This window comes from Phasianus colchicus, chromosome 6 (assembly GCF_987193195.1).
Source record: "Phasianus colchicus chromosome 6, bPhaCol1.hap1.1, whole genome shotgun sequence".
NCBI classification, from domain to species: Eukaryota; Metazoa; Chordata; class Aves; order Galliformes; family Phasianidae; genus Phasianus; species Phasianus colchicus.
In genome coordinates this window covers 25,342,854-25,359,390 of record NC_143441.1, presented here as the reverse complement: position 1 = coordinate 25,359,390, position 16,537 = coordinate 25,342,854, and the positions used below count along the sequence as shown (strand labels likewise).

The 16,537-nt window shown below is 34.5% G+C and overlaps 1 protein-coding gene across 4 annotated transcripts in view; it reads right to left on the bottom strand.

Annotated features, from left to right (window-relative positions):
* Nucleotides 1-16,537, bottom strand: part of CRPPA (CDP-L-ribitol pyrophosphorylase A) — a 112,191-nt gene that overhangs the window by 30,065 nt on the left and 65,589 nt on the right. For 3 of the 4 annotated variants that reach the window (XM_090142724.1, XM_090142723.1, XM_090142725.1), the window contains one exon: nucleotides 13,276-16,356. The exons of the other annotated variant lie outside the window; for it this stretch is intronic. In XM_090142724.1, the coding sequence (XP_089998850.1) occupies nucleotides 16,207-16,356 (150 nt within the window). In that variant the 3' untranslated portion in view covers nucleotides 13,276-16,206. Of the gene's footprint in view, nucleotides 1-13,275; nucleotides 16,357-16,537 lie in introns of those variants that run through there. 4 annotated transcript variants of the gene reach the window in all.

Genomic DNA, 16,537 nt, shown 5'->3' with positions numbered 1-16,537 from the left:
ATGAAGTACCTATTGATAAAGTTTCCAAGTTCTCTAAGTAGGGGTAGAAGTGCCCCTCTCATATTCAGAGACTGTGTGGATATTACAGTATCTTTTCTGTTCCCATTGGAAAAGTTTTGGGCATTAGTCTACATTTGATTGAGCCACCTCATGATTACTTTTACATTACATCACTTATCAAGAAAAGGGGATGAAATCTGCTGTGCTGTATGAATTTTCTATTATAAAATCCAAAGACTTCATTGAAGTGGTAGAACTCCAACAATTAAGGACAAGTGATTTCATACCACTGATGATTCACTTTTTCACTCCTGCAGGACCCACTGGGAAGAGCAAAGCACTGACAAATCAGATTGCTTACCTAGTGCTGAAGGCTACTGGGGCTAGTAAAATGACTGTGGACTCCCTAACCTATTCCACACTCAGTTATGTTCATTGCTGCTCTTCTACTCTCAGTTTTGTGTTTACTGCAATTCCCAGTTCTGCCTTGCCTTTATTCTCCATCTTCCAATAAAAACATTTAATCCTAAGTAACTAAGTACGTACAACAGAATGCATATATAGATGCATCACCTGGCTAAAACTGGATTCATTTGCAGGAAAAGATTCCCTTACATCACCTGGCTGGTGACCCTCCTTGCCAGAATGCAGTTTACTTTCAATATTAAGAAGAAAAAGGGAGGAAACGATTTTAAAATGAAGTTTTCTGCATTTACTGAATCTCCCAATCCATTTCCGAGCTCATAGGTCAGACAGGAGAGCATGGACTCTATTAAAGATCCTTGTAAAGGCCAAAAGCAGAGTAGCTGCACAAGTAGCGGTGATGATCTAACACACAAGAAACGATACTTAATAATCATAATAAATGTAAAAATAGGATTTTGGTCATTTTCCATTAAACACAGTGTTAGGAAAGTTTACAAGCATTTCCTAAGTCAGCGAACAAGCCACACAGCTGAAAACATCCCATATTTTAAAATTACTTTCATCTCCCATGAGAACCACGCAAATAAGAATATTCCTTTCCTAATTAGAGAACTGTCATTGTGCTTAGCTTGAATACTTTTCCAAAAGGTAAAGTTTATCAGTCTGTTTTGAACAGTTAATATTTTAGTAAGATGCTGTTGGGAACCTCAAAGGTTTACTAAATAGACACAATATTTTTTCATAGTCTCAGAATTTCCCTGAAAAAAAACAAACATAAATGGTCACGCTGGTGGCTCTCTTTATCATTCTGAAATGAACTGTAACTAGGAAAGCACACAAACAAAATAAGCACTGATATCAGTAGCAAAATCTCTATGGTTCAGGTAAAGTGCCTGTTGAGAATGAGACAGCAGGGTTGAAGTTCAAAGAACAGCTCTCTATCCAAAAAGCCACCAAAGCAAGCCAGTAAAAAGTGCTGAATATAGGGTAGGACTTCAGTTTTTCCCCTTAAAACTTAGGTAATCAACTTCATTTTGAGCCCTATGAATTTCTCCTAAATTTTTAAATATACATACTTTTTTTTTCTGTCAAAAAGAATTCACTGGTTTCAATTGGAGTGAGATAAATGCAAATTCAAATCTAATTTAGAAGAGAACTTTTTGTTCACATTTACAAAGGTGGTATTTGTCTACATTTTTTCTTCAGCTAGAAAGCAACTTCAGAATACATACCTATCAGGACTTTCTGCCTCCTATTTCATGAAGCTTTTGGAGCATAACTACTACTGTTGGTATAGATCATCAAAGACAGGTAATAGAGCCATGACAATTATATAATACTGCATATAATTTCTTGCACATAGGTAATTCTTGATCACAAGTCTGACAGGATTAGTTTACAATAGGACTACATACAATCAAAAAATTACTTCAGATAAAGCAGATGAAGTTTTACAGAAAAGAAAAAAAAAATATTAGGAAAAGTCAAATAAATTCATTACTATGCCTAAGAGATCAATAATGAACTGATGAGAAGTTAGCTCTTTGAACTCACAAGTAGCAAGGTACTTATTTCTTCGAGCTCAAGGATGCATCTCAGCAGTCTCACCAACGAGATGCCCAATAGTGTAGTTTAGAAAATCCATAATGCAGTCCTAATTACCTTTGTTCCAATTAGCCACTTAGCTCATTCACACGTATAGTCCATATTGCACATTAAAAAAGAGGTAGTTATTTTGACCTAAGGGAGCTTTCCCTAATCTTACCCAACTTGACCACTCTATATTTAAGTGAGAGTTGGTCAATTTTACAAGTATCTTGTATTTAGTTTAAGTTAAATGAAGCTGAAAGATAGAGATGACATAAATTGAAACACAACACATAAGGATATCAACTTGCTTACAGAGCACCATAAAGCTTACAGAAATAATAAACATGCTACTACTAATGATAAAATCATAGTAAAAAAAAAAACAAGCATATTGGATCAACATCATAGAACTGTACTAGTCAAGACTAATCAACACCAAAGTAGTCAGTGATAAAGCTTATGCTATAAATTAGCACCCTCAGAGTTATTTTTTCCAACATTCCTATCCCAAGTGAATCTGATCTTTCACATCCCTAATTATGCTGGCAAGTACTATCTTAAACACAGCTATTCTTCTAGAAAACAGTTCATACTTGCAACTCTTACATATCTACACAGCATGTGGGTTACAGCTGTGGTTATACCACTTTGATGGGTTCATCAGTGTTACTATACATGTTTAGGAAAAACACTATTTTAAAATAAATGTCCTCTTCATTCTTTTCCTGTAAATAAAAAAGTTGTCTTAAGTGTGCTACAATGCAGCGCTTTAGCCTATGATGGACTGATCTGAAGCAAGTGAGAGTGTCACTTTCAAAACACAATGTGAAGAAAGATCCTGACTTATGAAACAACGTGTAATTGTACATTAGTGTGATTCAGGCAGGCAACTGCAGGAAAAATAAGGTTGCTTTTTAATAAAAACCCTGAACATTTCAGTGTATCTCAGTACATATTTGAAAAGATACTGCTTATGTCTCTATTAACTGAAAATGAGTAGGCAATAATTAAGCACTGAGCCACTCAGCCTCCAAGCAATTTATCTTAACTTTGCAAGGTGAATTAGTACAAAACATATGCACTTGCTGTATAAAAGGGGAGAATGGCCTAGTTTGTAGCAGGAGTTAGATGAGGAAGATATCCAGAGTTAATTACATAATATTTCTTCGCCAAAGAAAAAAAATCAGGAATAGATTGGTACACCAAAAAAAGGGTGTTTTAGATGAGCTGTACTTGTCACTTGTGCAAGATGGACAAGAGTACTAAAACCAACACAGAAGGAGGGCAAAGATAAGAATGTTCACTTAAATTAATAATCCTGCATGTAGAGTGTGGATGATGAATCACATTTTTTCTCACTGTAATTTCTGAAGTTCTATATATGTTAGCCACTGATTCTGTTCAGCACCAAAATATGAAATCAAGCCCTTTTGGAACAGACCACTTCCAACCTCTCATAGACAGAGTAACAAGGAGCTGCTGGCACACAAAATCATACCTGCTCTTATACTATCTACACAAGCCCTACTAACAAAATAAGTACCACATACAGAACTAATAACTAGCCAGAACAGGCACACGTCTGCTATTTCTGTTTCTGCCACAACCTGTGAAAAGCTGTTAGAATAATGTTAGAATTTTCAGCAGCTACTTTCCTGTGTTCACTGAATTTTATCCCCTTTTAATTCCCCTGCTTACTGTTATAAATCTGCTAAATGTTAGTTCTCAGTTCAAAACTAAGCAATTATCAGATACAGACTACAACTTTCTGAACATGTCCAAGAATTACAAATCAGCGATTTTCACAGAAACTTCATCTTTGTTCTCTAAAAGAGTTTCTGAATTGCATGTCTATCACAGTATCAAAGTAATCACAGATGATCTACTTATTTCACACTCACAAGAAAAGGCATAGTTTCTATCAGACCAAACTTTCCCTGCCAGAGATAAGTATAGAAACTTAGAAGTGACCTACGGCGTCCCATAGTGACTGACCTAAAACCATGTTCTGCTTAGAGTCACATTTAGTTCAGGCTCTCCTGTGGGATTAAATATGTAAGTACAAATTTACCAGAATATACATATCACATTAATAATCTGTTTTATCTAACTTTGCATTATTTAAAATGTGCACACAATAAATTAGCATCCAGTACACTCAATTTCTCCTAAAAACGTGCTTTCAAGACAGCATAACAAAACAGACAAGTAGTTTGGGGGAAGACGCGCAACAAAATCCTTGCCTAAATGCATCTCCACTTTTAGACCTCTATTCCATAACAGAATTCCAATAACAGTAAGAGTCTTTCCTGTGGGATAATGTAATACTCACCCACATAAGGAATGCTTAAATGATGTTTTCACCATAAATATTTTGTCTGGGAGAAATACACTATGCCAATATAACTATAAAATAGTTTGCATTCAAACTTTTCACTGGAACCTTTTTCCATTCCAATTTTCAGATAATTAATCTTTTAACACCAATTACCATTGAACAGATTCTGAAATAAAAAAATCAGCAAGGTTTATTTGTAGTTGTACACATTTATTTGAATTTCAATAATTCAATCTCCTCGAATGAATGTAATTATTTTAGGCAATAATCATTGCAGTATGCCAACTATTTTTTCAGGAAGGAAAATAAGAGTTAAATTCCTGCCTAATGAAAGCATCTGGAGCATTTTATGGATGGCTTTGAAAATTCAAGAAATGAATGCAGACTCTGAAATGTCGCACATTTGATTCAAATTTTCTTCTGCCCAAACACCAAGTACAAATGGCAAACTCCTCTGCATTCCATCTCAGAAACAGATTCAGGAAATTTCATCACTAAATCTGGGCTACTACATCATGTTTTGTCCAGTTATCCCATGTCTTACATAACATCCCATGTCTTACATAACATCCCATGTCTTAAACCTCCAAGAGTTACATTACTATGCAACATACACAACTGGTAGTGGAGGGGAAACCTTTCCATTAAAATTTCTTATAAACAGAATTAGAACAAAATGTCCAAGAATTAGAACAAAATGTACCTTCACCGTTATTTTGACGGGATGGTCCTGAAAAGAAATAATTCACCTCATGCAGAAGGAACTGATGTTTTTTCTTTCAGCAGCAATACTACCAAAAGAGGGAGGAAGATTACTCACAACATCAGAGAGAAAAATGCAAATGATGTCACTTTTGACAAGAGCAACAATTTTAATTCACAAACTCCACAAGCTTTCAAAGACAGTCGATGACACAATTCCACAGACTAATCTTTGTGCTTTAAACACTGCAAGCACAAAGTACACTTTGAGGAGAAAAATCAAAAACTGAACTAAGGCACCAGAATGTGACCCAGCTCTAATGTCAGTTTCTCTCATTTTGGATAATGAAAGATCTTGCAGAACAGGAACAAGCTTCTAAGACTGCACAACTTGGGGACATAAAAGTTTTAGTGCAATCAGGCTTTAAAAAAAAAAAAAAAGCATACTTCAATTTACTGCTTTTTATGTAGGGATCATACATTATTTCTCTCTCAGATGTTTTCCTAAAAATTTTGCCTTCATAATTCAACACCTGGACTGATAAGTATAAGCACTGAACATTGGAATTAACTACACAAGTCAGAGATACTTACCACGTGTCATCCCTGGAATGGAAAAACTGAGTCAGTGACAAAGCTGAAGCAGAGGGTCTGCTGAAAGTGAGCATTCACGCTGCTGCCAGCACCATACAGGTCAAATCAAACTCAAATGTAAACAGTCATATTTTTTAAAAGATTCTGCTTGGTGGAATCTTCAGAGATCAAAACAGTTATAAATCAAGCAGACTTATTGAGTACACTGTGAAGCAATGGGTCTCCACCTCTCAAAAGAAAATAGGACTTTTCTGAGCTGGCTGGGAAATCACACTTGTAAGGTTTAGAATACAGTTAAAATATTATTTAGAAGGATGAATAAAAATTAACTCAGGAAAATAACAGTACAAAGATTGTTTTAAAACCAAATTTAATTAGCTCAGACTGCAAATGCTGGAGATTATAATACAGTGGTGACATTTTCCACCTCTTTCTAGTCAAAGAAAATTATAAGAAAATAAGTTTCAGAAAATACTTTGCAAAAAGAAGCTGAAATGAAAATTAATATCCATAGATATTTTCCTATGATCTTTCTCTGAACAACAGGGATATTTAATGAGATACATCAATATCTCATTCTACTTCTGCTAACCCTACCAAAAATTCTGCACTTCCATGTTTTAACAGAATTTTTACAGTAGAGTTTAATCTAATTTCAATTGCTACGCATCTTAGACTGTCTTGAAATATGAACATATCTCCATGCCCAGATGTTTCAAAACCAACTTAAATGAAAGCCCTAAATGTCTCACATTAGTGAGATGAAGATGCCACAAGGTTTGATTCTACTATATCTAAATGTTAAAAAGTAAATAACTCACAGCAAGCAGAAGCAGAATGCACTCAGAGCTGGTTTGGCCTTACTCTTGGGTGAAGAGACAACACATATTTATTGGCTGTAAGTGAATTTTTTTGCTAGTCTCTTGGTGGCTGGTCGGTTTACATTCTGTTTGCAAAGTCTGTAAGCTGCTTAGTATAAGTGTGGATAAACAATATTTGTACACTGAAACACAGTAACTAAACAGACAACATAAAGCAAAAGACTAAGCAAGAACCCATGGTCAACAAGGGCATGTGGGTACTAGGAGACATTCACTGACAGCAAGGGAGCTTCCATTAGATTTTTCCTCTGCCATTTCTCCATAAAGAGAGAAATACGTAGAAGAGAAAAACAATCACGTAGCAAAAAGAAACGCATACAGGTCCATGCTGTGCTAGAAATCTCAGAAAGCAAGATTCAGCCTGGATATGAGATTGAAGAAAGTTGAAAAATCATGTCCAAACAAGACAAAATTTTCAAATATCAGCTGAAAAACCTGTCCAGGGTGATAGGCCACAAGATAATCACAATGATGCAGAGAGAGTACCAAAAAAAGACAGAACAGAGAAAGAAAGAAAGAAAAAAAGAGGTAATACAAGAGAAATAATTGATGTCAGAAACATACTGAGATCTTCAACACTTTCAACAAAATACCATGCCAAATATTTTTATGAAAACTGAGATATCACAATAAAAGATACAAGTCCTGACATGGATATAAGCTTAAAATACAGAATAGAGAGGAGAGGAGTAAGTTATATACTCAGAACAGTAGCCACATAGAACAGGTGGAATCTATTACAGGATCTACATTGTTCAACACATCCATAAATGAACTGTAAAAATGAGTAAGCAACAACATGAGTTTGCTGGTGATACAAAGTTTGTTAAGGTACAGCTGACAAATTAAATGAAGAAACGTCTCAAAAAAAGTTACAGTTTTATTTGACGACAATGCTAAATAGGTGGTGGGAAAGATCTAGAAAGTGTAAGGAGTTTTAGCATTTCCTATTGTTTTTATCAGTAACTCTGAGTAAACAATACTTAAACTAAGCTGTAGAAGTTACTAATACTTTCCTAATAATTTTATTCCAAAATCTTGATATATATTACTTCTATTTTCCCAAACAATGTTAAGAATTAAAAAGTTCATCAATACCTGAAGGCTGTGCACGGGGATTAAAATGCATTTTTCATTCTTTAATTTATCGGGCTTTTGCCACCAAGATTATTACTATCACACATCATTTTTTTACACACTTCAGCACCCAGTAAGTTCCATAATGGATGATTTTCATACGATCAATCTGATTTAAGCAAAAACATCATGACCTGCTGCTTAGTAACTCAAACACGATAGAAATCTCAAGTGCTGATTCCAACCATTGTAAAGAAATACCCAAAATTCAGACTGGAACTGGATTTCTACTTATATAAACTATACTTATAATTTCCTCTTTCACCTCTCCCTCTACTTATAAGCATGCTTATAAGAGAGGTGAAAGAGGAAATTAACACTCTGATATAGACTTGATGGCCATTGTCTCCACTGTACAAATTTTAAGAGTTACCATACTTTGTCAACTGCAGCAAAAGACACAGAATGGCTTCAGTTACTAACACTGTACAGTTTGATGGGAATTTCTTTTGGGGTTTAAATGGCTGAAGAACTTCAAAAGATTTCCTGGTCAAATACAGTAACAAAAACCCTTATCCTACAGATTGTGTTGCGGGTTAATCCCAGGAAAGGAGACAAGCAACACACAGGTGTTCACTTGCTCCCCTCCAGGACCGAACCCGAAGTGACATGGGAAGAGGAAAAGAAAAGTAAAAGCAAAAAGAAAAAAAGAAGCTGTGGTTTGAGATAAAAATTGCTTAAAAAAGCAAAAGAGAAGTGAAAGAAAAGAGAAGCAAATTACGCAAAGGCAATTACTCACCATCTCCCATGGGTAGACAGATGTCCAGCTAGTTCCCAAGAGAAATACAGCTAACCTCCTCATACTCCTTTCTCTCCTTTTTTATTGCTAAGCATGAGATTATGTGGCATGCAATACCTCTTTGGTTAGCTGGCCATGCTCCTTCCCAGAGTCCTGCATCTCCCTTGAGCCTACTTGCCGGTGGGACACTATGCAAACACTATTCAGCAGTAACTAGAACGTGGGTGTGTTATCAGCATTGTTTTTGTCACAAATCTAAAACAGAACTACGTGAGCTGCTGTGAAGAAACTTAACTCCATCCCAGTCAGACCAGCTACACCAAGGAAGTTATATAGCGGAAGTTCACATGGCACAATAAAAAATTCTGAAGCGTAACAGATATCTTCGCCATTGGGTACAAGTAAACAAAGGAAGTAAAAATTGATGATCTTTGTTGTAGAAAATGTGGAATTGTTAGTCATCTTTGCCATATGATCAAATACAAAACTTGGAAGAGAACACATCTGTCAGAGAAGATGACTACAGTAAAATACTGAAACAGTATCAACATCAGTAGTCGAGCTAGCATTAACTCCATAAAATCCTATTTGTTTCATACTTCAGCTATAAAAATTAAACTTTGCATTGATACAATAAAGTCTCTGGGGAACAAAATAGCAACCTTCCAATAAAGATGAAAAGTCTCTTTATCAGGGAAGATAAAGTAGAGATAGGACATTCAGAGAATGGTGAGATTGGGGTTGCCCAGAGAAGCTGCGGATGTCCCATCCCTGAAGGCATTCAAGGCCCAGTTGGATGGGGCCTTGGGCAGTCTGATTTAGTAGGTGACAGTCTACTGCCCATAAGAGGGGGTTGGAATGAGATGATCTTTAAGGTCTCTTCTAAACCAAGCCATTCTACAAAATTAGGGAAAATATATATATATGAAAAATTTCTGCCATTTTTTTTTCCTTAGAGAAGTACAAATACAAAAAAAATGAAGAAATGAACCCAATAGCAAGCTTGTAACATTTTAAAAATGCCTCTTAAGCATACCTAACTTAAATAAGCTTTTTTTGTTGTTTTACTCTTCCATGTATTCAGAGCTAAAGCCAAAAAAAGCAGATGTATACATCTCTATAGGTGATTATTTTGGGCACCTGTTAAATGATGCCTTTGGGGAACAGCATGTAAGAAAAGTGAGAAGAATAATTTTTGATGCTCTAGGTCTGATGCCCAACTTACTCCAGGAGTAAAAAATGTAAGCACTGTTTTAAGTCAGGAATTGCAGCACTGTTCGCAAACAAATACAACGGACGTCACATGTTTTTATTAAGCAAGTTAGCAATGGAAAAAAAAAAGTTAAAAAGCAGTTTGTTTGCAAACAAAGCTGTATGTCAATATTCTTTTTTTTTTTTAAGTGCTTATATGCTTCCAACAAGAGATAGTAGGTCAACATCAAAGTTTTCTTAATATGGAAAAAATGTCAGATAACAGATAACTAATAACAGATTCAAAGATCAAACTCAGATTTGATACTCATAATATTTGTTTTTGCAAATGGTTCCAATTCAGTGTTTACTCCCTATCACACTGAAGTATCTGATACAATTAAACCATACAAAGTAGCAAGTTACATAAATGTGTATCTCCCCCAAGAGAACTTGCCATTTCCCCTTTCAAACCCATTTGTTCACTAAAATTTTACTCTATGCTTTTAAACTATTCTAGAGCAGTATTATTTTATACAATTAAAATATCCATAAAAAGAAATAACCAAGAGCCACTACTGACTAAAATCCCCAGAATGGTTTAACTGGGCTATGAAATCAAGGAAGTTTAAAGACCAATTTTACGAAGGCTAGATTTTTAAGGATAAGTTTAAGTGCCTTTGGCTGATATGGTGATGTCCAATTAAAAGTTCAGGAGTGAAATGAGTCTAAAAGGGTCATGTGTAAAAGGCATAAAACACTGATCTTGTCATATTCTGTGCCACTTGTTAAAATCCTTGAAGCTGTAAGAGCTGAGACTAATTAAGCAAGTTTCCAATCTTTCCCTGATAAAAACTCAGACAATTATTTAATGAAAACCCAAAAGATTACCAATTATTTTTCTAAAAAACTCTTCTTCTTCACACTGGGAATTTAGTACCGCACTGCAAAGTTAGCTTGCGGAAATGCTTTGAGTGCCTTTAATAAAATTGCACAGTTGTACTAAATCCATTAATTTATTACCTATTTTTGCTATGGGAGGATGAAGACTTTAGGGGAGACAAGGAAAAGAAAGTGAGAGAAATGACAGGGAAAGGTAGTAAGAGAAGCTCAGCAAGCAAGTATAAGAGCACCTAAGCACCCATTCAAGGTGGATAGACTTACTAATATCCTGAAAATCACAATGACAATTTGTTGACCAATATGATCATGCACCAGGCTTTGAGTACCTACTAAAACTAGCAGCATGCAGCTATGGTTCCTGCAATAGTACACACAAGAACATTTAAAGCAAAAGTAAGACTTCCAGGCTTTGCGTTAAATAATTTAACATAAGTGTTTATATTCTTTCCTGACTCAAAGTATTTATTTGGAACTGTGCAACCTTCTGTTTTGCAAGCATTAAATTTGGAACTCATTTTCTGTAAATAATGCAAATATTTCACTGACAGAAACAAATGTTCATCTAATGTAAAAAAACTATAGAAATGTGATAATATGCAGCTGTTACAAATAGTAAGTCTACATTTTAATACTGTGCTATTTCTGGGAATTCTTTTATATTTTTTTTTATGTGAGAAAGCCTGACAGACAAAATATTCTGATGATAAATCAACAAAATTGACTAATGTTTCGAATCACATACTTTCTGAAAAAAGTCCACTCAGATTTACACACATTCACACCACAAAATATAAGAATGAATGCTGATCCTGGAGAAAAAAAAAAATAAAGAGAATCATCAAGCTGGGTCTGAAAGTTATCTGTAATTTTTCATGCGTGTAAAAGTACTGATGGAGTGCAATGATTCTCCACCATGCATTATCTTCTTCATCAAAGCAAATGAATCCTTTTCAAAAAATCTCCACTGAACTAAAACAATTCTGATTTGAAGATAAGTTAGACATTACAGATGTTAACTATTTCTGTGTGAGCCATTCCCAAGGTAAATGGGTAGATTTATGTTTGATTTCTTAAGTATCACCTCAATACAGATCCACTGAATAGTTCTGTATCTTTCATTCATGGAAATTTCCTTCAAGAATTACCAATAGTTTTATTTAAAGGTCTGCCTGCAAACATTTCAATCGTATCAATTCTACCTATTGCAAAATATGGAGTTATGACTAATCTCAGACTGTAGTACATAATAATTAGCTATGAAGGATCAAATAGTGTCTCGTGTCCATAAACATCAATGAGTACTGGTGAATGACTTGCTTGGCCTTAGAAGCTTTAATAAGCTTTTAAATTTCAGTGAGGTTATTCTCACAGACAGTTTCAAGCTGGATTTAGTTTCCCTCTCTGTCCCACACACTTAACATTCCAGATCACTCTGGCACTTTCAGTTCATCTCTCACTTGCCCCATTTTCCTTGATGAAAGAATGAATAGTCTGCAAGATCATGCTACTTAAAAACTCAGTTTCTGGCTCTTGAAAATAAGACTTCTATGAATAGATTTAAGTTTTCCTATCCATTACAACATATTATGTCATTACAGCTGATAAGTAGAAACATAAAAAGCACTATCATGAAAACAGGGAGATTTCTCCAGCACCTGAATTGTTCTAATTTGATTGCAATCATCTGATCAAATTCTATATTGATTGTGAAATAAAATAAGCAGCATACAGGGGACATAGTTCAGCAAGTTATCAGCAGCTTGCTGATAACTGATTTTGACTTTATTTGTCCTTCAGCTACATTACTTAACTTCCAGTTACAAAGCATCTTCTTCTATGACATTTGGATGGTCTCATTTGTGTTTGTGCTTCTTTTTTTGGGAACCACAGCCTTAATGCCTACATATAATTTTAAGGGATCTTTTTTGCCATTTCAGTTTTACCAAACCAGACAAAAAAAAAAAAACCAAAACCATTTGGCACACAAAGTACTTCCTCAGTTACCAAGCACACTGTAACTCGGACCTCTCGTTTTCAGAAGTCTTCAACAAATACTTCAAAGACTACAACAAACATGCATTATTTTTGCAAAAGAAATTACTCACACTTCAGTTTATTTTGGTTTTAAACAACTTCATAACAACTATTCTATTACACCATTTGTCGCTTTGTAGGGTGTGGACTGTGAATTTTCTGACTATCTCAGTGAATAGTTTGTTTGCCTTAATCAAACAGGTATTTCAGAGACAAAAGTATTTGAGGTCACCTTGCCTAACCCAAGCAATTCTTAGCATGTATCCACTGTACTGACAAGATATTCTGTCAGTGCCTCTCTGAAGTAAGATTACTTAAAATTAACACAGTACTATAATGAACTTTCACATTTTTCAAGCTCTCTGTAGCTTCCTGTGTCCATCCATACACATAACTTTTTCTGAATTATATTTTTTCTTTTATTCTGTGTGAGAAGTAACAAAAGTATTACTGAAATTTTTAGACCAAAACTCTTATTTATTGCAACCTTAAAAAATATGCATTTCCATTTGAAGAAAGACTGCTTTTCTGTTTGTTTTTTTGACAAAAAGATCAGTGTGTTAACTGTTTTCTGTTATTCAGTCATTGGAGATTATTACTCTAATAATAATAGTAGTATATGGATTAACTAGTATTTTTTAAAGTTTAATTGACATACTTGAATATGAAACCATTAGCCATATAGTATATTAGAAAAATATATATAAAATAATAATGCACTTAAACTTTTGTGATATGAAGGCTCCATTTCAATATTATTCCATCATTCAGAACACAGAACTATCACATGCAGTTGAGGTTCCCTCTGAAATCTTGCAGTTTGGATGACATAAATCAGACATGGATATAATATTGTGACATTACCCATTGTATACTCTGGTTCATTAGAATTCTTCAAATAAAACTGTGTTTACTCAAGACTAATTCGGCTTCTTTTTATAGCTTTTCCTCCTAGTTTGCAGAACGAACTGTTACACATTATATTATACTGCTATTACAAAAGAATATTCAGATATAATATATAACAATACCATACCAGTCAATGTAGTTTTCAGACTAAGGTACTTGTACTAAACTCACTTGCAGCTTTGTCAACCTTGTCACCATCACAGACTACTACCTTCTATTAAAACTGGATTTGTCTCTCTCTTTTTATAATAATGTTTATGAGAAAAATAACTGTTTGTGTACAGACTGTGAACATGCATTCAGTTTGAGCAAATGGAAAGTAAAAAGGAGTTCTTTTAAACAGCATATTAAAGCCTTTTCCTTTAATTTTCCTGACTAACTGCTTGGAGTACAAAATATTCATTAAATTATTAAATATCTTTTTCTAAATATAAAATAACCACTGCATTTAACAAATGAAAATGAAGACACACTTTACCATCATATTGCTTCCAACCAAAAATGTACTCCTTGATTCCAAAACCATTTCACTTCCATTTCCTAAACATTATGTCTATACAAATACATAAAATGTATCTATCAATCTCAAAAGGATATATATCTCTCAGAAAGGATTTACTTCAACTATCTACTTTTCTAATGTAAAACTTAACCTTATTTCTCTCATATCAACATATCATCACACCTACCTATATATATATACCTTAGAAGTGTAAAATAATTTCACCTCAATATTTCAATAGTAATGCGTCTCAGTAAATTATTTGTCCCCTATATTTTACTCATTTAAAAACTAGTAAAAGTGCATATCAACTGTGCATGTTGTGATGATATAGTGATGAAATAACCTGGCGACTAGAGGGAAGCTCCATGAAGAAATCTGTCATCAATCTTCTTCCAAAATAATTCATATTTTTCAGGGACTTCCAGATAGTGAAGACTGACAGAAATTGCAACTACAGCCCAAGCATCCTGCATTACAACAGCTGGTGCTTTTTATGGTTTCACTTCCTATGGACTCCCCATCATGCCAATATTAAATTCACTGCTCCATTCTCAAGCACGCAACTCCTATAAGTGTGGCAGCATACACTCTAGCTAGCAAGCAGTGAACAGATACCATATCTAAAAGGATGGATATTTGTAATTACGAGTTTGCTGGAGAGTTAAATTCTTATCAAAATGTGACATTCATGAACTTTCACTTCAGTAAAAAACAAATTGAGGACTGACCTATTACCTAATGGGTTGCACTTGAAGTAAAATACATTGGTGACTTCTCAAATCATGCTCTGAAGTATGATTTGAAGTCTTTGTGAGCAGGACACATTTTAAAGCAGGCATGTCCAACCTCCAGCCCCCAAGCAACATGTGGCCCTGGAAAGCTAGTAATGTGACCACAAGTTCATAAACTTTCAACATTTAATGTGATTTTTAGTGATATTTTTCATGACTCAACTGTATGTAGCTGAAGCCCAGACTCTATAGATGAATAAGGAATGCTGTGTAGGGGAGGGCAAAGTGAAGTGCTAACACTGCCTCTCGCAATTGCCGCACATACTCAGTTGAATTAAAACTCACAAGTATTGCACATTACAATGGTGCTTTTCCTCCTCAGCAAGTAAAACGCAGTGATTGCCAATAATGATATTTCAGCCTACTTACACATGTGCATGCCTGTGAAGACGCATGCTTTTTTATTAAATAGACACGTAAGTTTTCTTATTTAATTACCAAACTTGTGCTTGTATTATTTAATAAAGTAATATAAGAAATTAACACAGAATTAACACAGAAGAAATAGTCAGAACGCATGTGATGCTTACAAATTTTGTAATGTTCAACTTCTCAAAAAGCTAAAAAATGTATAAAATAATTTGTGATATCTCTTTTTGGTGGACTTGACTGCTCATTTAAATGAGCTAAACATGTATCTGGGTGGCCTGGTCTAGTGACTGGCAAACCAGTGCACGGCAGGGGGTTGGAACTAGATCATCTTCAAAGTCCCTTCCAACATAAATCATTCTACAGTTCTATGATTATAAAAGATTTTCCATTCAATCAGCTTTATTAACTGCTGTTATGAGCTGATATGCATTTGGTCTATCTGCATACAAAACATAATACACTCCATTTAACAGGAAACAAATATACTTACACTCAGGTCATGTTTTTAATGTTGAATTATGACCATGATAAAGGGGATTTTTGACCTCTTAAAGCTACTTTTCAACAGTTATTCAAATGACTTTTGTCACAGGAAGACAGAATTCACCCTGGAAAAACTGAATTTTGAGAGCACCAGAAAGTCTGAAAATATATGTATGCTCTTTAATGTTCAACAAAAAAGAAAGGAACTATTATCATGTAATAACATCAGCCCCATACAAAATATTTATGTTAGCACCATAAGTTCTGTAAAAGCGTAAATTAATAGATATTGATACACATCTCTCTTAATAAAGCCAATAGAATTTGGGGGAAAATCTTGTTAGATATATTTTTGTCAGGTACACCTGTAGACAGCTTTCGTCAATTACATACAAAATCAAAACCACTTCTCAATTAAAAAAATATCTGGTAAGACTACATTTATCCTTCTATACTAAAATTTCCATTGAACATCTGACTTATTTCCTTGTTTGTTTTTGACTAAGTTGTAAAAATCTCTACATAAAGCAAAAAGTGTTTCTACACTGGATGCAAGGCAGTCTCTATCTTTCTGGTTGGCAGAATGCATTTCTCAGTCTAAATGGTTTACTTCAAACAGTTCCTATGAGTACAAGAGATGCTGGAGTGCCATTTCTTTTTCCCTGCAGCTGAAGCAATTGACTGTTATTGGAGACATGGATAGTGTTTGTTTCACCATCTCTTTGCTGTGCCCTTATTTTCACCTGAATTCCAAACACTGTCTTGATAGGGAGAGTAAAATTCATCAGAATCACTGATTAAAAATGCTTTCATTACTTTTTATAGGCTTCAAAGCAGAAAAGGAAAAAGAAAAAAGAGCTATGACTTTTCCACGTGTTTTTAAAAAGTGTTTGCCATTTGTTCTTCTCTAATCAAAATGCAAACATTTTTGCCTATAACTAC